Source organism: Notechis scutatus, chromosome 1 (genome assembly GCF_049901735.1).
Source record: "Notechis scutatus isolate UNSWTSFEM ecotype Mainland chromosome 1, rNotScu1.2, whole genome shotgun sequence".
NCBI classification, from domain to species: Eukaryota; Metazoa; Chordata; class Lepidosauria; order Squamata; family Elapidae; genus Notechis; species Notechis scutatus.
In genome coordinates, this window is record NC_142009.1 from 227,131,169 (window position 1) to 227,158,249 (window position 27,081).

Here is a 27,081-nt window from a genome sequence, read left to right on the forward strand (position 1 = left end):
GCCTGAAAGCAAGGTCAGCAAAATTAAACGATAACTGCGCGTTGAGACCATTGTCCTCTCCGAGCTGCCGTAGCTGAGTTTTAAGCCCATTGCCTCTCGGTCGGATTCGGGCAGCCGGAATTGTTCGTGCGGATTGAGCCCTTTTCTAAGAGCATGGCGGCGGCGGCGGAGGTAGAAGCAGCAGCAGCAGCAGCTTCCACCCACCACGGCGGCGCCGAGAGAAGGCGCCATCAGTGTGGCGGGAGCGGGGACGCGTATCGGGAGCGGCTGGACGACGACGGAGTTCGGACCCTCACTTCGGCGGAGCAGGTAGGACTGGACACCGCCCCCGCTTCTCTTGCAGTTAGACTACAACTCCCAGGGTGCATTGTGCGCGGCTTCAGGCTTTAGCGGGCTAGATGAGCATATCTAGAACTATCCGGGCTGCGGGGCGCGTCATTCGGTTTACCCTCCGTTAAGCGTGCGAGTTCATTGCATGGGGAAGTTCATGCCAGGTGCGGTTCCCAAGCGTTCATCCAATGTTTTCTTTGATTGTGCTTGCCTGGTGAGGAACTGGACCGTACCTGACACTTGAAATGTAGTGGGCTGATTTATGGTTCATCGTGTTGCAAATTTACCTATAGTGTTATGGTCCAGTGGGTACTGAAAACCCAGTTAATTCAGTAAACCAATTAATGTGTTGTGTGAACACATCTCCCTATATTTGAATTCCTTGTCTTCTTCCCTAGAAAATCACTTTATAAAACCGGAGAACTGTTGTTGAGAAACTGCAGGAAACATTTTGGTGGAAATAAATGGTTAATGCTGAATGTTGTAAATTCACACATATACACACACACACACTGTTGTCTGTATCTTCCGATGTCCTTAAAATTTGCTGTGGTTTTTAGATAACTATTTTGATTTGTTACAATAGAAGCATCAAATAATACATTGTTTATGCTTTCAGCTTATGTGGATGTACCATTTCATAAGGTACAGAATGCATTCATTTCCTTTGAGATAAAAATGTCCACTCACATAGAGCAGTACAGATAGTCCTTTACTTACAACAGTTCACTTGACCGTTTCAAGTTACAATAGCATTGAAAAAAGACATGACCATTTTTCACACTTATTACAGCATTCCCATGGTCACCTGATTTACATTGGATGTTTGACAGCTGTATCATATTTATGACACTTGGATTGTCCTGGGGTCATGTGATCACCTTTTGCAACCTTCTGATGAACAAAATCAATGAGGAAACCGGGTTCACTTAGCAACCTAAGTGAATTACCAACCTGCAGTGATCCACTTAACAAATTTGGCAAGAAAAGTTGTAAAATGGGGCAAAATTCACTTAACAAATTTCTCACTTAGCAACATAAATGTTGGGCTCAATTGGGTTGTAAGTCGAGGACTACCTCTTATAGAGGCAGATAGAAATAGTCACAATAAGGAGAGCAGAATGAAATGTGGAAAGTACAGATAGTGGTCATTCAGAAGCATTAGATAAAGATTTTGTATTTCATTCAAGTCCCTCCTTTAGTGACCTCTTCTCCATTTCTGCAATTATGCCACAGATTCTTTTATATGAAAACGTTGCAAAAAAAAAGTACTTATTTAGAACTTTTTAAATCTAAAGGAAGGTTTGCAAAATCCCTGGAGTCTAAATACTTCTCTAAGTTTCACAAACTCTCTGTATTCATAAGGTAGCTAGGAACTTTTGTGGGACATTCAGGGAAGATAAGAGTTTAGAAATATGGCTTAAGCTGATAAGATTGTAGGGGTGACATTGACTGTAGTAGCTAATACAAAGGCATTCCTTTTACTTAGTGTATGTGTTGAAATACACCTTAGAGTTTTAAGTTGGTGTGAATGGATTGGAAAAGTAGTAATTGATTAAAAGGAAATAGATTCATAGTGTGGAAGTTCTACTTACTTACTGCACCTGACAATCAGGTCACTGAGAGGAAGATAATAGCATACATTCAGTCAGTTATAAGCTATAATTATTCTAGGTTTTGAAATTGTGAGAACTCAAGCATATGTTTTATGTAAGTTTGCTTAAGTAATGGGCAAAATGTAAATTTTAATGGGCAAAATTATCTGCACCTGTAATTCTTTTTCAGGAGTGGAAGATACTAAGAGTTACATCATGTTAAAAGCTATTACCATATTAGGATTATCCGTTGCTTGCTTTTTCTTAAAGATAACTGCTTCATAGCAGTTACATCAATAAATCAGTACAAAAAGAATCCTCTCTGTGTTTTAAGCAGAGAAGATTTATTGTGTTGTACACTGTACTTTTATAGCCAAATTATATATTTTGTAGTCCACAAAAGCTTTTATAACACAATAAGTCTATTGATCTTCCTACATTCTTTGTGCACTTGTTATAACAGATCAACATAGCTGTCATTCTGGATTAGTCAGTTCCAGAAAATAAAGCATCTTAAACAGTATCTTGTGAAAACTTACAAATGAACCACTTTATTATCACAAGTTTTAATAGGTCACAGACCATCTCATTAGATATATGAAATATAATCCTGGGAAAGAAATATTTTGCATAAAGATACACTTAATTTTGCTGTCATGCATACATGCTATATGCATTGTTTCAAAAAGTATTGTAACTGAGAAATTTAGCATGACTGGGCAAAAGATTCTAGTTTATTTTCAACTATATTAATGTCCTTTTTTTGTAAAGTATATCTTATTCCATGTTCAGAGTACCTTTCGGGTAATACAATCTAATTTGGTGGTGATACTATAATAGTTTGTTCCTTAAGACTTTTTAAGCTTAACAATGAAGGGAGCTTGAAGTTAGACGTAGAGCACTTATGCTTGGCATATACAATCTCTCATTCATTTGTGGAATTAAGCAGGGGCAGGAAAAGCCTATAACATCTGGACTGGGCTGCTCTTTGGTGCTGATTAGTAAGCTTAGCTTTCACCATCCTAACACCACCAAATTCTTTGGGACTGCAAATCAGGGAAATGCAATTAGTGCACACCTAAGAAGCACCAGGGTGAGAGCAAAGGTACACAGTATAGTTTAATTTGAGGTAAACGGGCTCATGCTTTTTAAGACTATGTTAAAAACCTCAGTTGGTAGTCCTAGTATTATTTTGTATTAATCCCAAAGGAAACAGAACTCCATGATTTTAAGATGACTCTCCCCATGAAAAAGAAAAGATTAGGGAGCAAAAATTGTCTGGTTACTGTATTTTCTGCAATTTTACATTTATTCTGCCATTTAAAAGATGCATAATCTCAATCCTATAATCTGCATTCATAGAAAAACTTGAAACAGCCAAACATCTTTCTTAAATCGTTGAAGAGAAGCATGTTTAAGTCAGCTGTCAAAACAATTCTGTATTATCCAATGTGTTAGGATTCCATGGCCTACAGTTAAGTTTAGTTGCTCTTGTTTTCCTTCTCTATACTGTAAGCCAGAATGACAATTAGATTTGAGATTTGTTGCTAGAAACCTAAAATATCTCTGATGTACAATAACTGTCATCATTCCAGGAGATCTTTCCATGAAAGAAGAGAATATTTTTTTAAAAAATTAGACAAGAAAATACTACAAGGTAACCTGCAAAAAAAATGTGAACAGAATGTTTCTTTAATTGGACACAAGGACCAGTTGTAGAATGCAATTTGAGCTTTCCCAGAAGATATATATTGCTTGAACAGAAAACACACACACACAAATATCTTTGTTGTTTTGGCTTTTGCCTAACCTGTGTTTGGAAAAACAAGGCTGGCTATTACTTTAAGCAATGAAAATTGGGATATACATATCCCTTTATGGCTTTTGAATCCCCTAATTGTGAAGCCTTTCATTATCTAAACCAGGCTTGTCCAGCCCGTGGGCCGCATGCGGCCCAGGTGCCTCGTAATGCGGCCCAGTGCCCACCCCAACCTTCTGGCAAGAGCCAGCGAGGAGGAGGAGGAGGAGGAGAGGCAGGCGCGAGGCGGGGGTGAGGCGAGCGCCACGCCAAGCAGCAACAGAAAAGGCGGGCGCCGCCTTTGCTGCTTCTGCCGCCGCCGCCGCCGCCACCTCTGTCCCCGCTGCTGCTGCCGCCACTGCTGCTTCTGCCCCGCTGCCGCCGCCACCGCTTCTGCCCCGCCGCCGCCGCTGCTGCTGCTGCACTGAGCCTCCCGGTCCTCGCCTTCCAGTCCTGCCGCATCCAGCCGGGCCATTTGCAGGAGGAGAGGTAGGCGTGAGGCGGGCGAGCTTTCTTCCCCTCCTCCCCCCACCCCGCAAAATTTGGCCGGAAAATTAATAAAAATAAATAATTTTAATAAATAATAAACATAATTTATAATTTATTATATAATTTTATAATATAATTATTTTATAATAATTTATTATATGTGCGGCCCAAACCAAATTTTCATCTTCTAATGTGGCCCAGGGAAGGTGAAAGGTTGGACACCCTGATCTAAACCATCCAAGTTTTGAATGTTTTCTCTCCTGTCCATTTACCATTTCTATATCAGGTCAGTCAGTGCAGTAAGGAACAACTTGAGGAATAGGAGGAAGAGCTGCAATCAAGACAATGGTTAGATAAAAGGAATCTGTGTCCAGGGCAGAAATGTAATTTGAGAAAGTGTCTCAAACATGTTCCTCCCAAATTCTTACAAAGATAAGAGGGTGGGGTGGAGGAACGGGATGCATTCAGACTTGCAAGGTTCTGTTACTATCATCTTATAGTAAAAGTAGTAATAGCAATTGTGTCTTTGGTTTGTAAGTTTGGTTTACTTTGGAGGACTGACATCAAATTTCCACTGCTCTATTTTTCTACCTCTTGTTATGCATCTCAGAGAGCTTAGGGCCCAACATTGTTTTTAATAGAAGCTTCATATATGTGTTTTTTTTAACCATTTACTAAGAACTAGAATTACAGAATTTTAGAAGAATTCTGGAGCCTTGTAATAGAATATAAATAACTTGTCTCCTTGATTGCTCATTTCATTTCCTCTTCTAGGCTCTAGATTTGAATTTTGGTGATCACCTACCACAAAGTACTTTTTACCGGCATAACAGCCAGCATCTGATTCATGTCTGGTATTGTAATGTGTGCTATAGCTAGTTTGGTCTAGTGGTTAAGGCATTAAGTTAGAAAGCAAGAGACCCTGAGTTCAAGCCCTGTCTTAGCCATGAAAGACAGCTTGGGCCAGTCACTCTGTCTCAGCCCAACCCAGAGGTGGGCTGCTACCAGTTCACCCTGGTTTAGGTGAACTGGTTGTTAATTTTATGGCCAGTTTGGTGAACCGGCAAATCCTACTCCTGGCTAGCCCTGCCCACTCCTCCCCTCCCAGGAGTCCCCACATGGCCCGTTTTGGATCCCAGATAAGTGCAGGGCCTGCGCAGAGGCTCGGGGAGGGCAAAAAATAGGCCTTTCGGAAGGCCGGAAACAGCTCGTTTCCAGCCTCCGGAGCCCAGGGAGGCCATTTTTGCCGTCCCCAGGCTCAAGGAAAGCCTCCAGAGCCTGGGGAGGGCGAAACCACACACCCTCTGCCGTAGTGCAGGAGGCTGACTAGGCCACTCCCACCCAGCAACCGGGCAGAGAACCCATTGCTAAATTTTTTGAAGCCCACCCCTGGCCCACCAACTCACAGGGTTACTGAAGGGAAAATAAGAAGAGGACGGTATGTTGATATGTTTGTTACCTTGAATTACTTACAAAAATAATAATGATGGGATACAAATAAAAATATATATTAACTACCATGTTGGTGGGATGCCAGCAAACTAAGCAACAGCCTTGTTCAGTAGAGGCAAGAAAAACTTTGACAAATTGCTCTGGAGCCACTAATTTGCCAATGGAAGTACTTCTTTGTAAGTTTGCTCTGTTGAACAAACAATAATATAATAGAAAATTGAAATTCTCTGCCCCTTTTTAAAGGAACAATAGATCTTTATTAGTTTGAGACATTTGTTGAGAGCATTCTTCAGTTAATGTTTCTTGCTGCTACCCATGTTACTATTAATATTTTAAATATCTTCTGCCATTATATTCAAGTAAAATATATGCTATGTGTCACATTTTAGTGTTCGTTAAGAACTTATTGCTAGCATTTTTCTGCTATTGTGTTCCACTATGGAAATGAGACATCATAGGGTTTCTCAAATAGTTTGATCCTAGAAGTATTAATTAAGATTATGGAAAGCCATGTTGATACCAGTGCAGTCTTTCAGCATGGAAAATGTCTTCTGCACCAGTAGAGAAGTGTTTGCGGTACAAAAGACTCTACCTGGGTGCATTCACAATCATTAAAACACTTCTGACATGTTATGCTATGACATCATTGTATTGCAATGTGATGACTGACCTCTTCACATAACAATTATTGTGCTAATTTTAATGCTTTCTTTTTCCATGTTTTCTGTGACTCTTCTTTGTCCCCTTGGCTTGATGCAGACAAAAGTGGAGGATATTGTTCAAGAAGTTTTTGATGTTTACAAGAGAAACCATCACGACACCCAGTAAGTTATTGTATTCATGTTCCTTTTCTTCTGTATAGTTAAAAAAAGCATACACTTTTTATGTTAAGGACTTTGGATCTTGAATTGTGCTGGCTTATCTGTTTTGAGGAATGTGTTCCTTTTATAGCAGTTTCCTACACTTATTTTCACACCTGCAGATTATCTCTCAACCCTACAAAGGCCCTTGTGAAGGAAGATGCAACTGGGGGCAATCATGGGGGCAGATGGGAAAGGTTTATGTATCTAAATATTCAAGCATGTATAAGTGTATGCAGCTTTAATGCCCACTTGTGGAATATTTTATAGTGTTCCATTCATTAAATCTTAGAGAAACATCATGAAGTCACCCTTGTTGTTTTTGTGTTGGATGACAGTCTACTGTTCTGAATGGGAGCTTTTCTTCCAGTGCAAACAACAGAGGAGAGGGGAGGAAACTCCACCCCAGAGCCTTCTCATCCTCATCTCTACCTCTTCTCCACTTCTTGTTGTTATTCTTTTTAAAACTTTACGTAGTTAGGAATTGTGGCTTAGCCAAAAAAAAGCCCTCCCCCAAGAAACAGGCAGAATAAAAAATACTTATAAAACCAATCATTTCACTGAGTTTTTTTGTTATCTTGGGTTTATGCATGTATGTATTTTTCTTGGTTTTATATTATTATTTGAAATCTGTAGGAATCTGATTCCTAGAACATCCTTGCCTGATCCACAATATTTCTTTGATTCACCCTTTAGTGACCTGCCTATTAAATTCAATCTTTCAATCACATATGCTCACCTTGGCTGATTCTTCCATTTTAATGTTTTTTTCCCAAATGTTTCTTGATTTCAGAGAACACACTTTTTAGTGAATTTGTTTTAAAATCTTTTATACTGGGTAATTATTTTGGATGTTTTATAATAAGCAATAGCAAAACCACTGTTAATCATTAATGTTGCAATAAAATTGCAAGAAGTGTAAATTATTTTGTTATTCAGGTTTATCCAACGGAAATTAGCTGACAGTTTGACACAAATTATTGATGCACCACATTGCACTATTAATTTATGGCAGGATTCTCAAACTTTACAATGACAAGACTCCTTAGATTGCTCTCCCTTCATAAAAGAAATGAATGACTTTATTAGGGGTTGGGTTGGGCAAGTAATAAATCTACCACCTATTTTCTCTACAACCTTACTTTGTGGGCACTACAGGTAGATTAATCTTGTTTATCTTTTCTTTACTATCCAATAAAATCTTTTTCAAAGTTAAATATATAAACTCATGAACGAAAGTACTGAAGTCACCAAAACTCTGCTTGTAATTGTATACTGGTCCTCATAACCTGAAATGGTTGCATACTTCTAGTCTGAGCATTCATTTGGATCCTGACCAGAATGTCCATTATATGGACCTTGGTTTGATCTAACATAGCATTAAGTGTATTGTGACTGCATTTGCAACTGATGACAAACCATATAGCTAACAAATGACTGAACAGCTTAGATCCCTTGGCTTCTTCCTCAAGAGAGTACAGTTAACAAACATACAGTCAACTGCCACAGCTTGCATAGTGTAATGCATGAGCCTCAGGCTAGACTTATTCCAGTAAGAATAAGATCAGATTCCTGATTTAAATCCAAACTCATTTTGCTTGTTTGTAGAAAGATAAAGCTGCTTGTATATTGATAAGCCAGAATTCATTTTGTGTGAAGTGGTCTGATAGTTGCTCAAGGAATATATCCATAAATACAAACATATCACATTCCATATATACACTGCATTTATGGAAAATATAGGTTATTCTTTGTCCCTTTAATTAACTGAATGAAAAGCAAGTCTGTTCATCACTCAGATGGTACTCTATAACTTTGCTAAACTGTATATCTTTTGGTCAATCCATCAGGTATGTTTTGCAACAAGAGAAACATTTCCATTACTTGAAGAGAGGACTGAGGCAATTGACAGATGCCTATGAGGTAATTTTTTGCAATTTGAACCAAATGTATACTTTTTTCCTTATTATGTTTGCATTTTTTTAAACAAATTTTATTCAGTTTTTCACATTAAAAACAAAAATCTCTTTTTAGTGGACAACATATTTCTGGGTCATCACCTTTACATACAAATATGACAGCAATTATACATTCATATATGCATACTTAATTGTATTATTACCTTTTCCATTCCAAATTTTTAGTAAGGAGAGAAACAAACACATTAATTCTAGCCTCTTTCATTAATCTCAATCGAAACATCTTTTTGTTTCATTTCAACTATTTCAACTATAATCCTTTAATATTTATTTTAAAAATAAAGATAAACAATATGTTTGCATAATAATAATAATAATAATAATAGGTTACCAATGTCTCCTTGCTTTTAATAGTCTATATTAACTTATTAATTTAGTTGGTTCTTTAGTCATATTTCCTTTCCATTACACATTCTTTTTATAAATTCTAGATTAATATAAATTTTAACACTAAAGAAAAAAAAAAACAAGTATAGGTTTCCCCCCTTTTACTGCTTTGAGTGTGACACCTCAATGATTAAAATATACCTTTATTCCCTCATCCTGATTCCCAATAAACCATTATTTTTAGGAAGTTACAATAATAATCATTACATCTTTTCATTTGGATTCTACAGCATATTTTCCCCCCTTAATTTTTAATAAAAGTTATCAGTATCTATATTACCCTATTTTCTAAATATTTTTAATTGCAGAAATATTCTTATTACCCCTTGTCACCCTGCAGAATCCCCTTTTTAATTCATCAACCATTATCTCTGAAAAAACAATTTCTTTTCAACGTTTTACTATTTCTGTATTTCTTTATTTCATGCACCTGTTTCTTACTGCTTCTCCTCCCCCTCTTTTCCCCATATCTTTTCTCATTCCAGTTTATATCCCTCTCTTTCTTAATATCTTCCTTTCCCCTTTTCTGCTGAGTCTTTCTGCCTTTCCCGACTTCATAGGTATTCCCCCTTTTGATAAATCTCAACTTTTTAACCTTCCTTCTTTCCCCACTTCTTTGTAGTATTCTTTGTGTTAATTGTCTATTTAAAATGTCTTCTCCTTGAGTCAACTCCTCCTCCTCTAAAGCTCTTTCTTCTTGTTCTTCAATCGCCATTTCCATTTTTTCTAACATAGAGCAAAGTGATTCGCCTCTTTCCTGTAGTAATTCTCTCATATTTTTAAGTTCCATTTTTGATTCCCGAAGAGATATCATCATTACACATTCTTGTATTTTATGATCGTTAAAGTCCACAAAAAAAACCACTTTTACTTTCCTTCTTTCTTCTTTCAATTTTCTAAAGTTCTCAATTATTCCAGCTCAGGGTCTATACCAAAAACATCAATCAATCCCACAGTCAGTCTTTCCTTGCTTTTTTCTTTTTTCTGGTTCTGCTTTCACTTTCTAAGATTCTTTGTTTCAATATTTCTTTTGTGTTATATTCACACAAGTTCATTCAGAAACAGGATGCTTTCCTTTTTGTTTGAGCTCAAGTTTTTGTCAAAAAGTGGCACTCTCCATTATACAAAGTCTTCACCTTTTCCCCCTATTTTTTTGTTTAGGGTTTTTCGAACCTCAATATTCCAGCACAGTCCAGTCTCCAATTTGTAAACTTTATTATTATTATTTTTTGACAATCTTAAGTCCAGCTTTATTTTATGCCTGTTTATTGCCAAAATATTTTAGTCCAATTTAGTTAAATCTTTAGTTCTGGCTTCTTCCTTTCCCGGTTCAAAGCCCCACTTAGCTGTCAAAAATATTTTCTTATTTTTTTTCCTGTGCCTTTGTAATTTCGCTGCTCACTTTTCTTTTCTTAAAAATTCCATGTTACCTTAATCGTGGGGTACTTTTGTTTAGTTGTATTGCCCAGTTGTCCCAGTTCAGATGTTATCCACCTCTTTCTTCCCTCCTGCACAAAGCTTAATCCAGCTGAGTCCTCCTCTTTGGGGTGGCCATTTTAAACTACCGCTGCATTTGTCTTCGGGGGGGGGGGGAAGACCAAGCCCAGGAGGGGAGATGCGGCTCCCCTCAACCTGGCTTGCGGCTTCCCCTTACTCCGCCGCCCCTCCAAGGCAGCTTCAGCCCCTAATAGTAATGATCGGGGCTCTCCAACAAAAGAGCACGGACCATAACCGCAGAGAGTCATGATCTACGGTCCGTCAGCGAGGAGGCTCCGCCTTCTTCCCGATTATATTTGCAGTTTGTTGGTTTCTAATCATAGATTTGTCCATGGGCTATAATGTCCTTGGTGTTTCATACTCTCTTCTTTTGCTTCTGCTTTTACTATTTCTCAGACACCTGAATATTAGGTGGGCTAGAAGGAGACAAATTGAGTTCTATTGGCTGGCTTTGTTAGGCTCTGTTAGCTCTTTCAGCTGGAGGACCAACCCTCTCTAGAATTCCAAGCTGTTGCTCCCAGAAAGAACATAAGAGAGGGGAATTCTGTGAATTGCAGTCTCAGCACATCTGTAGAGGGCCAGCCTGGGGGAGAAACTCCATGGATTAGTTACTTATATGGTTTTTGCTTTGTCCGGATAGTAATAAATAAAAAGAGAGGTTACTACTGAACAAATCATAACAATTTTTTGGCACTGTCGGAATACTCCCAAGTTCAAGTTCCTTTGCTCTTAGATGGGCTGTTTGCTTTTCAATACTTTTGTTCTGATAAAGCAATCTCCTGCACAAAATGCTCCCTCATTTGAGGCAAATATAGTACTGCTTGTTGTGTGAAATTTGAACAGGTGTAGTTCTCTTTTTTTTTGTAGTGTCTGGATGCCAGCCGCCCATGGCTGTGCTATTGGATCCTGCACAGCCTGGAGCTCTTGGGGGAACCAATACCAGATTCAGTAGCATCAGAGTAAGTTTGTTTTTATCAGATGTACTCTTTCTTTAGCATTATGGGGATTTACTCAGAAATTGCACAGTGTACAATATGTGATAATAGGAACAGAGGATAACTCTTCCTATTTTGAAGATTGATTTCCTTAAAAGTTTCCAGTCCTCATTGAAGATTTAAAAAAATACTGCAGTTAACCTCTACTGTAGAAATCAAGAAAAGTTTAATCAGGCTTTGGATTCTATGCATCTTTAATTCTCTTTTTCCAATAAGCTACTCAATAAAGTTACCTAAATTAAAATTAAAATTAGAGCGAGCCTGGTGGCACCTTTTCTGATTAACTCATTTTATTAAAAGGCACAAGCTTTCATGAGCTGGAGTTCAGTTCATTAGATGAAAAGAGTGGCTATACTGATGTAGCATTTAAATTGGAATGAGGTTTGGGGTGGAAAAGACAAATGATTATGCAGAAGCAGGATACACGTGAGACAGATTACTACCTTATCAGTAAATAATTGTATTAAAGTTAAAACTCAGAGTTCACATAGTGAGAAATGGTAAGTATAATATGAAGTGGAGCTCTGTTCCACTACTTTTAACATTTCTGCAGCAAAAAATGACTGTAGACATTGATATTCTGAAATCTTCATCAGCTATGCAGAGCACTTGACTTTCTGAGTTAACATCCCATTGCCCATGCATCATGTGTCCAGATTGTTTTAAAACTACAACAGTGCATTGTCTCATTCATTTTGCTCCAACAACATCTTAATAACTTGTTCTTGAGTAGAAGATTTTAGTACTTTTTGTGATGGGCTTAGATAATGGTGGTGGCAAGAGCTCTGTTATGTAGAGGAAAGATTCTGGGGAGAGAAGATTTGCAAGGTATGGGGAGAGACACAACAGGTACTACTTTTCCCTACAAGGACTTGTTCTTTGGAGGCACGGACTCATTTCTGATAGTCTTATAATTTCTCCCGTTTTAAAAACATTGCATTCCCACAGGCTTCACAACAAATTTAGCAAAATACAGTGCAATATTATATATTGTATTATCATATTGTAGATTAAAGCTGATAAGAGATTCCCTGCCTGGGATCCAAACAAGGAGGCAAGATTTTCACATTTGACTGGCGGATTGTTCAGTCCACTTCATACAGATGGCAGGGCTTTCTTCTCTCCCATAGCCCAGGGGTCCCCAACCTCCGGGCCATGGCCCGTTTGGAACCGGGCCATGCAAATGGCAGGCGAATGTGTATGTGTGTGCAGCTCCACTTGTGTGAGCAGCAGGCGCTCGTGCACACAGCTCCATTTGTGTGTGCAGTGGGCACTCGTGCTCACCACTGGTGTAAATGGAGTTGCGTGCATTCATGCACTCCCTTTCACTCACACAGAACCATCCAATCTCCTCCCCCCCCTGCCAGTCCACTAAGCCAGGAAGGTTGGGAACCGCTGTCCTTCCCAAAATCTGCCCCGGAGGGGTCCATCAATCAATCATTTGGGACAGATTTTGAGGGCCCTGGAGCTGCAGAGGGGTGGGGGACATTTACCTTCCTTCATTGCTACTCACATGTTCAGTCCCATCACCAATGGAATCCTTTGGCAGTACTGTATCCTGTACCCAAAACCCCAACACACAAGAAAACTGATAAGAACCATGAATTTAAAGGGTAAGGATGCTCTTGAGCTGATTTGGATTCCTGGAAACGAATCATGTGGTTTCCTTGGCAGAGTTATGGAAGTGGTTTTCCACTGCCTTCTCTTGGATGCATTCTTCAGTTTCTCAATCTTTCAGTAGCCCTGAAATCCTTTGGAAGTGTTGCCCCCCCCCCAAAAAAAAAAAAAAAAAAAACCAGGTACAATTCAAGGTTAACTTGCTTAGCTTCCTCGATCATCCATGTTTGATCAGCTACTAAAGCCTATCAAGGCTGTGACTACATTTGGACAATAATTAAGCTGGTTTTGTATGATGTAGATGAGTCACCTTGAGCTTTAGCCATATGCCTCATCTCCTTTTTTAAAAAAATAACTGCAACTTGTGTGGTCTGAATCCTAAAGTGTGGATCATTTTAATTTCATGAACTCTGCTGAGAAATTGGTCTATTTTGACAAACTATAATTAAGGCAGTTTAATTGATAGGATTATTACATGTTGAAACCTGATTAGATCAGAGCAAGTGATAAGGTTACTCTGAATAATTAAGGGAGAGCGTTCAGAAATCATATCTGACCAGAACCAAACCATAGTGGAAATCATGCAGTTAGCTAAGTAATTTTAATGAGAGATAATCTTTGAGCAGATATTTTGGTTCTTCAACCACTATACATTTCTCCTGTAGGAACACAAAATGGTTATTCTGCACTCCTTTCCCCTGCTTTCCTCTTTCTGCAGATCTTTCCCCTCCCCTTTATAGTTTGAAGAGAAACCAAAACGTTCCCTCCTGATGCACTTGGGCATCTTATCCTGCCTTATATTTTCAGGAGCAACCATAAAGCAACCATAAGCTTCATTGCCCAAGTGGTGTCTCACTTGTGTTTTTTCGGATTTGATACAATCAATTGAAGATATGAATTCTGTGTCAGTGGAATATAGTGGCATGGGAATGATGTTAAAATTTGCACTAGAATAAAAGTTCTGGATTCCTCCCCCCCCCCCAATTACCTTATGATGGTGATACATGACAAGAGGGAGACATTTGAAAAAGTCTTGAATAATAGCTGTTTTCAGAAATGGACAGAGTTTTAGCAAAACTGAACTCTTGAGGAAATGTAGCATTTGCTGCTTGTTACAGACTAGTTTTGCCTTTGCCTTTCCTTGGTGTGTAGTGTATGCCAATTCCTGAGCCACTGTCAGAGCCCAAACGGAGGTTTTGGAGGAGGACCAGGCCAACACCCACATCTTGCTCCAACATATGCCGCTGTGAACGCTCTCTGTATTATTGGCACCGAAGAAGCATACAATGTTATCAACAGGTAAAATCATAGCTCAGAAGGGGATCCAAGGAATTGTTAGTTCAATTTGTGACACAAGATGTCTAGAACATCCCTACTATTCCCCCAGGCTTCCATATTTTGCTTCATGCAGAGGAAATGACAACTGAAAAGCAAGCAAGAAACTATTTTCTCTTACAGCCTTTGCCAACAGATGCTCTTTGGCAACTAGGGCCCATTTTGTTGCTTTCATTCCTTCCCGCCTTTTTTTTGGTATTAGACCAGTGGTAGCCAAATTGGCTCTTGAGACTTATAGTTTATGATGAACAGTGGGAAACAAACAGAAAGCAGTGCCTCTCCACATTGTTTAGAATTATGTTTGTGTAGTCCCTACTACAGGCAGATGCAGCACATTCAATAGCCTCACCTGCTATCTAACTCTATCATTCTGTTGCTTAATCTAAATAAGTTGAGATTCAGAAATGTTACCATTTTTCTCCAATTGCCAAAGAAAAGTGAATTTGCTACGTTCACTTTTCTTTTAAAAAACCAGCAGAACCCCCAGATTTATGTGGTGCCATCATATGGCTGATCCATCACTGGATTCTTCCACTGTGTTTGTACAATCTCCCACAATGGGGTTTGGAGAAGTATTGATCTATTGATAAGAGTATTTATTTACATGCACATTAAACAAACCAGTCAAGAAACACGTTCATATTAGGAACAATTGATCTTCAAGGTATAAGTGTGAAAAGATAACATGGCACTGCTCAAAAAGGTATAAAATGATGCTCTTTAACACAAATTGGAGAAAGGAAGAGAAATACAGATAGTCCTCGACTTATGACCACAATTGGGGCCAAAATTTCCATGACTAAGCAAGACCATTGTTAAGTGAGTTTTGCCCCATTTTAAGGCCTTTATTGCCACAGTTGTTAAGTGAATCACTGCAGTTGTTAAGTTAGTAACACAGTTGCTAAGTGAATCTGGTTTTCCCATTAACTTTACTGATCAGAAGATCCCAAAAAGTGATCCCATGACCCCAGAATACTTCAACCGTCATAAATACATGTCAGTTGCCAAGTGTCAAATTTTGATCAGATGACCATGGGGATGTTGTAATGGTCATGAGCATAAAAAATGGTCATAAGTTATTTTTTTATGTGCTGTTGTAATTTCAATCAGTACATGAGTGGTTGTAAGTTGAGATCTACCTGTAACCCTTGCTAATATCACAGTTGGGCCATAAAATAAATTAGCCTGGGAGTTGTAAGGTGAGAAAATATGTATGGAGCTAAATATGTAACCAGGGTTCTGAGATCATCCTCCAGGAATTCTGCAGGGGTTGGGTACAGCATCTCCCTTATTGCACCGGCCAGTTGCTTTGAATTCCAGGAGTAGGAATCGATTGTGTGGCTTGATTTGGCCTCATGGTGTTTCATATGACGTCTGACCTGATTCAGGACTCAGAATTGGTCTTCGTTGATATGTGATATAACAAAGAGTATATGCAAAGATATAGTATTACAGCACATGGGGTGGCGGTGGTAAGAAGGCAGCTGCTGTGAAGAATCCAGGTGTTTTTGTGGAAATGCCTTAGGCAGCGATGATGAGGGCCCAAGGTTCTGCAGGAAAGCACATTGTGGGGTGGTTGCCATCAACAAAGTGAAAAAGAGTTGGTGTGTAGAAATTCTGAACCATTCTTGCTACTTTGATGTTCTTCATCTTACCAATTCTTCATTTTCAGAGAGAAGCTTCTGGAATACCTGTATTCCCTGAAGCAGCCTGATGGCTCCTTCATCATGCACATAGGGGGAGAAGTTGATGTCCGGTACGTCAGAAACGTTCCATGTTTTTGCTGCTTGTTACAGACTAGTTTTGCCTTTGCCTTTCCTTGGTGTGTAGTATGTAGTCTGATTTGCAAAAAGCAAATCGAGCTATTAATTACTTGGAGGTTTCTCCTGAAGTGCATTTAACATTCTGCATAGATTGATAATGACACGGCTAGAAGTAAAGTAAGAGGTTGAGGCCTTGGCTACTGCTCTACAGAAACACCCTCAGTAAGAGTCAACAAGGCTGTCTTGCTGTGATTATAATTCAGAGGAGCTCCATGCTGCTGTGAAAAAAACCAGCACACACGCTCAGGTTTTGCTTTGGTACAGCAAATTGAAGAAAGAAAACACTTTTAAAACAGAACTGTCATTTACAATATTCAGTGTGGGAAGCCAATAAACGATTGCATGTTTGTGTAAGACTACAACTTCTTTGGAACTTCCCCTCTCCTCCATGAGATTTTAAGGAAAAGATATAAGAACGGTCTCTCTGTCTTAATATCAATAGCCACACAGTATGTTTGTTAATTATAAATGTAAATTAAATTACCAGTTGGTGAACTGAATGGTGAATGTAAAGTCCAACTTTAGCTTTTGGTATAATTTCCATTCTGTTGTGCTTTAAAATATGTGCCCAATTGATGTTGCTTTGCTGACAGAAGCCTTTTTCATTCAGCTGTCAGCAGTATAGGAAGGAAGCCAATTGTTAACGATGCCCCCTTCAACACATTCCCCCTCAGCTCTCTATTCTGAAAATGGGGGAACTTTTTCAGTTTAGAGTGGGAGGTTGCCCATAGCCCAGATGGGAACCTGCCAGCAATTGTCTCCTTCCTTGTGTTGGTGATGTAAATCCTCTGTCAACAGAGAGTTACCATCTCTCTCCTCTCCTCTACACAAAGCTGTTTCATTGGATGTAGACCTTTTTGAGAGTGGCGGAATTACTCAAATGTAATAGCCCCCTTCTTTTTATGATGCATGTTATTTTTCAGTAGCGTCCTGAGTGTGTCATAGATAGCACAGTTTAATACAGGATTTCTTACTTAGAGCCATGTATATTCTTTCTCCATCTAAAGCTTTTAAATATTCTTTTACTTAAATCTTAGGAGTGCCTATTGTGCTGCATCTGTAGCTTCCCTTAGCAACATTATTACACAGTCTCTCTTTGAAAAAACTGCAGAATGGATCGCAAGGTAAGAAACTCTTAGTTGGCAATTTAACAGTCTTAGACTATTCTAAGCTACCCAGAGCAGGAAAAGCAGGAAAAAAAACCGCTAATTAGAATTAGAAGAACTTTATTGTCATTGTACAAGTACAACGAAACTGTGGATGCACCCCAGCAACTGTTCACAATGCAATAAAACCAAAGCACTTAAAAATGAAGATAAGAGTCTCCATTTGCAATTTGAGAGTACCATATCTACAAATATACACAAAATATACATCCAACATTGTAATGCTTTGCCGAGTATAATACACAAGAGATGGATTGTACTGTAATATGTTATTATACATCTGAATGGGGTATTGAGATTTCACATCTTTTCACATCTTAATAAGGTAGTGACTTCGTGTTTATTTGCGGCTCAGAAGGCCCAGGGAAAGAAACTATTTATTAGTCTAGTGGTGTGGGATTTTATTGACCTAAAATGCCGTCCAGATGGCAGCAGGTCAAAAAGATAATTGCCAGGGTGTGAGGGGTCTTCTATAATGGCCTTGATTCTGCTTTGGCAGCAGGACCTGGCTAAGTCTTCCAGGGAGGGCAGAGGGCAACCAATGATCCTTTGAGCTGTGTTTATGACCCTCTGTACAGTTTTCCTGTCCTCAACTGTGGAGCCTGCATACCACACACCCAGACAATATGTCAGAGTGCTCTCCACAGAGGTTTTATAGAAAGCCAGCAACAGCTTCTTATCCAGATTGTTCTTCCTGAGAACCTGCAGGAAGTGCAGCCGCTGCTGAGCCTTCTTCACTATGGCCTTGGTATTAGGGGACCAGAAGATATCAGCTGAAATATGGATGCCAAGGAATCTGATCGTAGGGACAGTTTCCACTCGTTCTCCGTTGATGATGAGTGGGGCGTGGTACTGTCCATGTTTCCTGAAGTCCATAATCACTTCTTTGGTTTTATGGACATTCAGTGACAGATTGTTCTGTGAACACCAGATAGACAGGTTCTCTACTTCTGCCCTATATGCTGTCTCATCCTCTCTATCTAATCTTATTTTCTATCTTGGAATAAGAATACAGCCCCCGCTTTTGTGTTTTAATTTTGAATTAGATGTCAGAACTGGGAGGGCGGGATCGGTGGTGTCCCTGGCATGGAAGCCCATGGAGGATACACATTTTGTGGACTGGCAGCCTTGGTCATTCTCAAAAATGAACAAGTTTTGAATTTGAAAAGTTTATTAGTAAGTAACCATTTGTCAGATTCGCTTATTTATTTCATGCTATTCGAAGAACAGAAATCAAATGCATCTGAATTACAGTTTCATAATTTTTATTAAAATGTTCTCAGATATAAAACAAAGTAATATAAATGTCTATGGAGATTCTCAGTCATCCAGGTCATGGTTGTCCCAAAGGTGCTTTTTCAAGAGGCCAATGGGACTTCCTGGTTTTTCTTTGAAGACATATGTTGAGTATGTTGATTTCTTTCAAGAGCTGAAGAAGCTTCTTGGGTGAGAAGCAAAACATCTTTAAAGAATAACCAGAAAGTCCAGTTGCCTCTTGAGAAAGCACCTTTGGGACAAAATAATTTAAACTAAAATTAAGAAAAATAAGAAAAAAAATGAAGTGAAAAAGTGAGAAAAACAAAGGGAGAGAAAAGCAAACTGAAACAAGAAAATAAAAATATATAAATATATAAACTCCTTTACAGCAGTTACAAGTAAATCTACACACTTCTGTCTTTAAAATTACATCATATTTCCCCATTATTCAACCCTTTTAAATTGGCAAATCCATAAATCATCAGGTCATTTTTCCCCATCTTTACTGTCCACTTCTCCATTGTGGGTATCTCACTGTTTTTTTCATCTTTATATACTAGGCCTGCTGCAGTCACCATATCCAAACCAGTCTTCCATAGGTCTTTTCTAATTGGCTGTCCATAAGTCCAAGTCTGTATTGCAGTTTCAAAAATAAATCATGGGTCTAATTCATGATTTAATGCATTGTTAATAGGCTTCCCGTTTAACCCTAACCTGCTTTTATCATTTTTGTTGTTGATGTTCCTCTTTTACTGCTCCCCAAATCTAGTACTTGGACATTTCTGTCATATTACAAAATTGCATAACTGGGCTCTGCGTTGTGTAAATATTTCTTCTGGAGAAACAGTCTAGCATTATTTCTTATGTCTCAAATCTCTGTCTAATCCATAACTCTGTAAAAATACTTCACTAGTTTACTACTTAAATTCTCAATCTCATTGCTTCAGATCAATCCAGTCATCCCCGGCCCAGCACTAGGACTGCTGGCTGTGATGATGGGATCTGTGTTCAGGATTCATTCCATCGTAGAAGATTGCTTTAGCAACGATGTCTGCATTTCATGTCAGCATTTCAATTAAAAATTTTATATACAACTTCTGGTATTTATTTAGTACTGCCAATTTTATTTCACTCGGTTTCATAAAGCTCTGAGCATCTTTCCAAAGTTATTAAATATTATTTTAGATAGATAATATTATTGTGTTATTATAACACAAAATGGAAAACATAACAAAACATACCGTCACAGCACTAAAAATAATAACAGTGAATGTTCCTGTCCATTATCTCTCTGAGGAAAACCAGTCACATCCATGACTGCGTAGAGAATATTTGCTATACCCTCATTTCTCAATAGCTTTCCTCGATAGCCACTTTACCATGTTATAATGGTGTTAAATAAAATTATTTTGAGTATGTTGAATGAGCAGTCTGGTTTTTTTGTTTCCTTTCAATTTTATAACAAAGGATGGCCACTTGGATACATTGTTGCAACAAGGATGTATTAAACCAGGGGTGTCCAACCTTGGCAACTTTAAGCCTGGAGGACTTCAACTCCCAGAATTCCCAGCCAGCTTTGCTGGCTGGGGAATTCTGGGAGTTGAAGTCCTCCAGGCTTAAAGTTGCCAAGGTTGGACACCCCTGTATTAAACTAAAGGAAATAAAAGCAGGCAAATATCTGTGACTGTCTAAGTTGGGTTTATTGTGTGTAACAGCTTCTCTGGTTGCTGTAGGCAAGAGTGATGATTGCTTTGCTTTCTCTGCCAGCACTGGGTTACAAGCCGTCAAATGCGTTTTGAAGGAGGGTTTCAGGGTCGTTGTAACAAGCTGGTGGATGGCTGCTACTCATTCTGGCAGGCTGGTTTACTGCCTCTCCTACATCGAGCTTTACATGCCAAAGGTAAGTTTGAACTTCAAAATGTTACCCATGCTTTCCCCACTGGGTACAGTTTCTTGACACTGATTTTCTCTTTGGGGTAGACAAGAATGCTGGAGTTCAGTGAAGGCTCAAGAACAAAGAACACAGAATAATCTTAGCTTTTGCATTCTGATTTTGTAGCAACTGGGAAATGCTCTTCTTTCAACTTAGTAATAAGGCTAGGAAGCATGTAATGGAACAGACCGCTGACAGGCAAAAGATTAGAAACACATGAAAAATGTCATGTCTGAGGATATGCAAAGTACATTTTTAGTTTTGTCTCTTTTCCAACCTGTCTCTTGCTCAGTACTCATTTGGGTCTGATTATTTCCTTAGCAACTGGATCATCCAGTTGTTTTGCAGCACATCATGTGGCAAGTGGGTGATCTTTTGAGTACCTATAATTGGAAAGGCTAGACTAGAGGATAAAAGCAGCAGCTGCCAGCAACTGCTAGAAACTTAGTTCTTGCCTGCAGAGTCTCCTTAAAATTCAGTAGGGTGAAATAGAAAAACCCAGGAGGTGCCATATTGGTCATGATTAAGTGAGCCACATTTGCTACAAATGACCCTTGTGAGTGTGCCATGAGGATATTCTCAACCTGGTGTCTTCCTCATGTTAGCTCCAAGCCTGGCTGGGCACAATGAATGTTGGAGTCCATCTACGTAGCTTCACCCAACTTATCTTCCAAAACGGCTTTGACTCCAAAATTATCAGCAATGACTACGTTGGCCATAAAAAACTGAAGAGCTGAACTGAAAAATCTTGGATAATGTCCAAGATTTTGGGAAGACTGAATCTATACAATAATAAAATTGGAAATATAATTCTCCAATAGGGTCATGCTATAGAACTAAACTTGAATCAAGTTGCTTCCCTTTGTATATTCCCATTAGTATGGTGTACAGGAACTATTTTCAACTGTTTTTCACAAGTATTTATTGATGTGATGTTTCTCTTAGGTGATCCTGCTCTCAGTATGACACACTGGATGTTTGACCAACAAGCCCTTCAAGAGTACATCTTGTTGTGTTGCCAATGTCCTGCAGGAGGTCTTTTGGACAAGCCCGGAAAGTGAGTACTGGGTGATTTTTGACAGGCGTCTTCCTTGCTATTGGAAATGATAAATTTGGGTTTATCAAAAATCTTGGTCAGATGGTACTTAAAAGCCCTTTGCCTAATAGAAATGCATTAAAATCGTAGGCAGAGGTGTTTTGGAGAGCTAGAATTAGGGAGGTGCTAGCATCAGAATCTGAATTAGATAATCTGAGTAATCTGCTCCGAAACATACAACTTCCACACTTTTTTTGTCAAGAGCAAACTGAATTCAGCAATCCATTTAATTAAGTTAGCCTAAATTGCCATAATTTTGCTTTAACTTGACAGGAGAAACAGCTCATCCCAAACTTATTGGCAACTCTGTTTAACTCAACCAAACTTTAAAGCCACTTCCCATTTGCCTTGTGTTCCATTGTGAAGATAAATGTAGCCAGATTAATATATGCATTGGTGGCCAGACAAAGACTTGAGAAATGAAAGCTAAAGACTCTGAGGAGTTGGAATTTGACCATCACTCTTCAGATCTTTCTGCCTTTCTTTGGGATACCCATTGACTGAATGTGAGGTACAGATAGTCCTAGATTTAGAATAGTTCATTTAGTGACTGTTCAAAGTTACAATGGCATTGAAAAAAGTGATATGACTGTTTTTCACAGAATCTTCCCAGCATCCCCATCATCATGTGACCAAAATTCAGATGTTTGGCAACTGCTTATATGACCGTTTCTTTGTCCCAAAATCATGTGATCAGCTTTTGCGACCTTCTGACTAGCAAAGTAAATGGGGAACTCAGATTCACTTAACAACTGGGTTACTAACTTATCAACTGCAGTGATTCACTTAACAACTGAGGCAAAAGGGTCATAAAATGGGGCAAAACTCATTTAACAAATTTCTCACTTAACAACAGAAATTTTGGACTCGATTATGGTTGTAAGTCAAGGACTACCTATATCAAGGGCCTGTACACAGCTTGAGTCTTATTCTAACTATTTGGCCTGTTGGTTTGATTTTCTACATATTCTAAACCTAATTTCAAGAGCTGTGGTGGTGCAGTGGTTAGAATGCAGTACTGCAGTCTACTTCTGCTGACTGCCAACTGCCAGCAGTTCGGCAATTCAGTTCTCACCGGCTCAAGGTTGACTCAGCCTTCCATCGTTCCGAGGTTGGTAAAATGAGGACCCAGATTGTTGGGGGGGGGGGCAATATGTAACCCACTTAGAGTTGTAAAGCAGTGTGAAGCAGTATATAAGTCAAAGTGCTATTGCTATTGCTAATTTCAAAAAATGAACTCTACATAAAAGCTTACACGCCTAGCATAAAAACACTCTGGTTTCTGTTACCTTAACCTCGTATGTGATTCCCCTCCAGGTCTCGAGATTTTTACCATACATGCTACTGCCTGAGTGGGTTGTCGATAGCACAGCATTTTGGCAGTGGAGATCTTTTACATGAAGTCGTGCTAGGAGTGCCAGAGAACCGCCTGGTAAGCTCCATCTAAACCGAACTTGATATCTATGCATGTAAATGCCCAGGATTGGTTATGTTTTTCTACCACAGGTCAAGCCTCCTAGCAGAACTTTTTAAAATTATAACCACGTGTGGATAACAGGTACCTTGAAATGGGTTAAAATCAGGTTCTTGCAATGTACTAAACTGTAATGTGGCTTGTAAACCACAGTTTAGTGTTAAACATGTACAAACCAGGATAGCTGGCTTAGTGATGTTAAAACACATGTCTTGGTGCAAGGTAAGAACCCAATATGTAACAGTATATAAACTGATACTCTTGTGAGGCAAATGTTAGACAGCAATGGGGAAGAGGCAGGATGGGAATATTAGTGTGCTGTGTAGGGCAAGTGTCTCCTCGTTTCCCTGCCACAGTCCCAGCTGGCTCTAACATCAAGAAGATTGAAGATACCACTCTTCCTGTGACAACAGAGTCCCTGCCTCTTACACATTAGGTTAGAAATCCCTCAATGTTCCATAAACGAGGGACCTTAATTTTACTGAGGTTAAAAGTCCATCTGCAATCTTGCATACATTTTCTTTCCCTTCATTCTCACCTAAGTTTCCGACTTGATAATCAGAAGGAAAGATCTTCCCCACCAGCCTTAGAACAATGGCAGACGGCAAAGCAGAGGAGTTTGCAGAATCTTATATTTCATTGTGTAGAGATAGGCAAGCAAGCTTTGTAAACATAGCCACAGGAACGTGTCTTTTCTTCAATGATAAACCTTGAAAACAGCTAAAGGGTGTTGAGTCACATAAAACTGAGCTTGACAATACATCGTTCATTGGTCAGAGGAAAGTTGAGGAAATTTTCTAGTGGTCCAGAACTGAGGTGTCAGAATTTGGCACATAGGTAGTCCTTAACTTGCGACCATTTGTTTAACAATCACTCAAAGTTACAACAGTGCAGAAAAAGGTTACTTACAGTTGGGCCTCGTAATTATTATCACAGTGGCCCATGGTCACATGATCATGATGTGGGTGCTTGACAATAGCTAGCTCACATTTATATGTTTGCAGCATCCCAGGGTGAGGTAATTGCCATTTGTGACCTTCCCAGGAGATTCCCAACCAAGAAAGCCAATAATGGAAATCAAATTCACTTAAAGTCCATAGCAAAAAAGGTCATAAACTGGATTGCCTCGCTTAATGACTACCTCGCTTAGTGATACTGAACTGAATTTAATTGTGAGGTAAGTCAGGGCCTCCCTCAGCTCTGCGGTCAAGCTTTTATCAAGAAAAATGAAATGCATTCTTCTTCTTCTCCTCCACCTCCTCCTCCTCCTCCTCCTCCTCCTCCTCCTCCTCCTCCTCCTCCTCCTCCTCCTCCTCCTCCTCCTCCTCCTCCTCCTCCTCCTCCTCCTCCTTTTTGGTTAGAGAACTGCCAACAGCCAGCAGAATTGCGGTTAATTCTTTTTTTCCCCTTTCCTTCATCCCCAAACAGCAGCCAACACATCCTGTCTACAACATCTCCCCTGGCAAAGTGATGCAAGCTGTGATGCACTTCCTGAAAAAGCCAATTCCAAGCAGAGAAGAGACTTTCACTAACTGAGCCTTTTTGCTGCCCTTAGAGAGACTCTGCGGTGTACTGTCCTGATGTTCGGCGCAATGACGCTGCCTATCGTCTTGGCTGATGTGGGACTTGAGCCATGAAGCTAACTTCCTCAGGCTCTACTTTGTGCGTGTGTGTCTGTCTTTTGAGAGAGCTTTGCTAGCCATACCAAAAAATATACCAGTTTTTAGAACGGAATAGCTGATTGGCTGTGTGATGGTGTATGGTTGGTCATGCTGGGTGCTCACTTATGCAGGAAGCTGTCTCATTAAGGAGCAGCTTTGTTTTTGAAACAATGCAGCATGTTACTATCGTAAGCATCTGGCAAAGCAGCTCTGTTGTTTCATTTGCACTATGCTAAGCATCATGGGGGTGGGAGGAATGGGACGGGGGGGGGGGGTTGCAGCTTCATCATCAGCTGCATGATGGCTTGGCCAGAGATGGTACATTGTCCTCCTGCTCTGGCAGGCAGTTTCTTTATTTGGCTATTTACATTCCCTGAGAAAATACTAAACATTTCTAGCCAGGAGATTAGTTTCCCAGCTATTGGATACATCAGGAGAAAGAAAACCGAACTAAATGGCGTATGCGTATCCTCACTACGTAGTTCTGTATCACACGTTGGAGCACACTGGGAAAGTGTGGTCTTGAAGATTGGTACTAAAAGGTCTCTTTCTGCCTAGAGCAAAAAAAAGGGTGGACAGGAATGCTTCTGCAAGATTTTATTTCCCTTGCAAACTGCTTGTCAAGGGATGGGGTTGATTATACAATGATGTTTATGCATTTTATAAGATATATACAGTATATATAAATATATCTATACAGTGCATTCAGAAAGTATTCAGACCGCCTTCACTTTTGTCAGTTTTTATGCTACAGCCTGATTCTACAGTTCTTTGACATTCATTTTTTTCCTCATTAATCTGCACTTACTACCCCATATTGACATGAAAACAGAATTTTGGCAATGTCTGTAAATTTCACATTGACATATTCAGATCCTTTGCAACAACACTTGGAATTTAGCTCTGGTGCCTCCCATTTCTCTTGATCATTGCTGACATGTTTCTACACCTTGATTAGAGTCTACCTGTGCTAAATTAAATTGACCGGGCATGATTTGAAAGTCACGCACCTCTCTATAGAAGGCCTTACAGCTGAGGCATACTGTAGCAGAGCAAAATCCATGAGGTCAAAGGAACTGCCTGTAGAGCTCAGACAAGATTATTGCCAGGCACAGATCTAGGGAAGGCTACAATAAAATTTCTGCTGCACTGAAGGTTCCTAAGACACAGTGGCCTCCATAATTCTCAAATGGAAGAAGTGTGGCACAACCAGGACGCTTCCAAGAGTTGGTCGCTGGTCAAACTGAGCAATTGGGGGAGAAGGGCCTTAGTAAGAGAGGTGAGCAAGAACCCGGTGGTCACTCTGATTGAGCTCTAGAGATCGTCTGTGGGGATGGGGCAGAGTACCAGAAGGACAACCATTACTGCAGTCCTCCACCAATCTGGGTTTTATGGCAGAGTGGCTAAATGGAAGCCTCTCCTAAGTGCAAAACACATGAAAGCCCATTGCAGTACCCGAAGAACTCTCAGATTGTGAGGAACAAGGTTCTCCAATGAAACCAAGAGTTGAGATCTAGCCTCAATTCTAAATGTTATGTCTGGAGGAAACCAGGCACCGCTCACCACTTGACCAATATCCCAACAGTAAAAGCATGGTGGCAACAGCATCATGCTCTGGGGGTGTTCTTCAGCAGCAGGGAGTGGGATATATCAGGGTTGAGGAAAAGCTGAATGGAGCAAAGTACAGGGATATCGTCAATAAAACATGTTCCACCACACTCAGGACACCAGACTGGGCCAAAGGTTCACTTTCCAACATGACAATGATCCTAAGCACACAGCCCAGACAACACAGGAGTGGTTTAGGGACAACTCTGTTTAATGTCCTAGAGTGGCCCAGACAGAGCCCTGATATGAACCCCATTGAATATCTCTGGAGGGTCCTAAAAATGGCTGTCCACTGACGGTCACCGTCCAACCTGACTGAGCTAGTGAGCTTGAGAGGATTTGCAAGGAAGAATGGCAGAAAATCCCCCAATCTAGGTGTGGAAAGCTTGTTGCGTCATACCCCAAAATACTTAAGACTGTAATTTCTGCCAAAGGTGCTTCAAAGCACTGAGTGAAGGGTCTGAATACTTATGTCAATGTGATATTTCAATTTTTTTTTCTTTTTAATAAATTTACAGACATTTCTAAAATTCTGTTTTCACTTCGTCATTCTGAGGTACTGAATGTAGATTAATGAGGAAAAAATGAATTTCAACAACTATCAGGCTGCAGTATAGCAAAATTGACAAAAGTGAAGAGGTCTGAATACTTTCTGAATGTACTGTATACACTAATTCCTTTCTTATTACTTGTACAGTTGTGACTGTTAATAAAATTCTTCACAGTAAA

General features: G+C 39.6%; 1 protein-coding gene across 1 annotated transcript; it reads left to right on the plus strand.

Annotated features, from left to right (window-relative positions):
• The first annotated feature begins 68 nt into the window (after positions 1–68).
• Positions 69–27,081, plus strand: FNTB (farnesyltransferase, CAAX box, subunit beta). The gene is made up of 12 exons (XM_026665628.2): positions 69–309; positions 6,424–6,488; positions 8,375–8,447; positions 11,255–11,346; positions 14,152–14,298; positions 16,007–16,090; positions 17,195–17,281; positions 18,370–18,499; positions 20,348–20,480; positions 21,459–21,570; positions 22,927–23,041; positions 24,512–27,081. Exons 1-12 carry the CDS (start codon positions 154–156, stop codon positions 24,617–24,619), a joined length of 1,302 nt encoding a protein of 433 aa, XP_026521413.1. The 5' UTR covers positions 69–153; the 3' UTR covers positions 24,620–27,081.

Excerpts from the sequence above, each read along its gene's own strand:
- FNTB (XM_026665628.2), top strand. The coding sequence starts at position 154 with ATGGCGGCGGCGGCGGAGGTAGAAGCAGCAGCAGCAGCAGCTTCCACC. Across the intron at positions 20,481-21,458 it reads TCGAGCTTTACATGCCAAAG|GTGATCCTGCTCTCAGTATG; the intron begins GTAAGTTTGAAC and ends TGTTTCTCTTAG. Across the intron at positions 21,571-22,926 it reads CTTTTGGACAAGCCCGGAAA|GTCTCGAGATTTTTACCATA; the intron begins GTGAGTACTGGG and ends ATTCCCCTCCAG.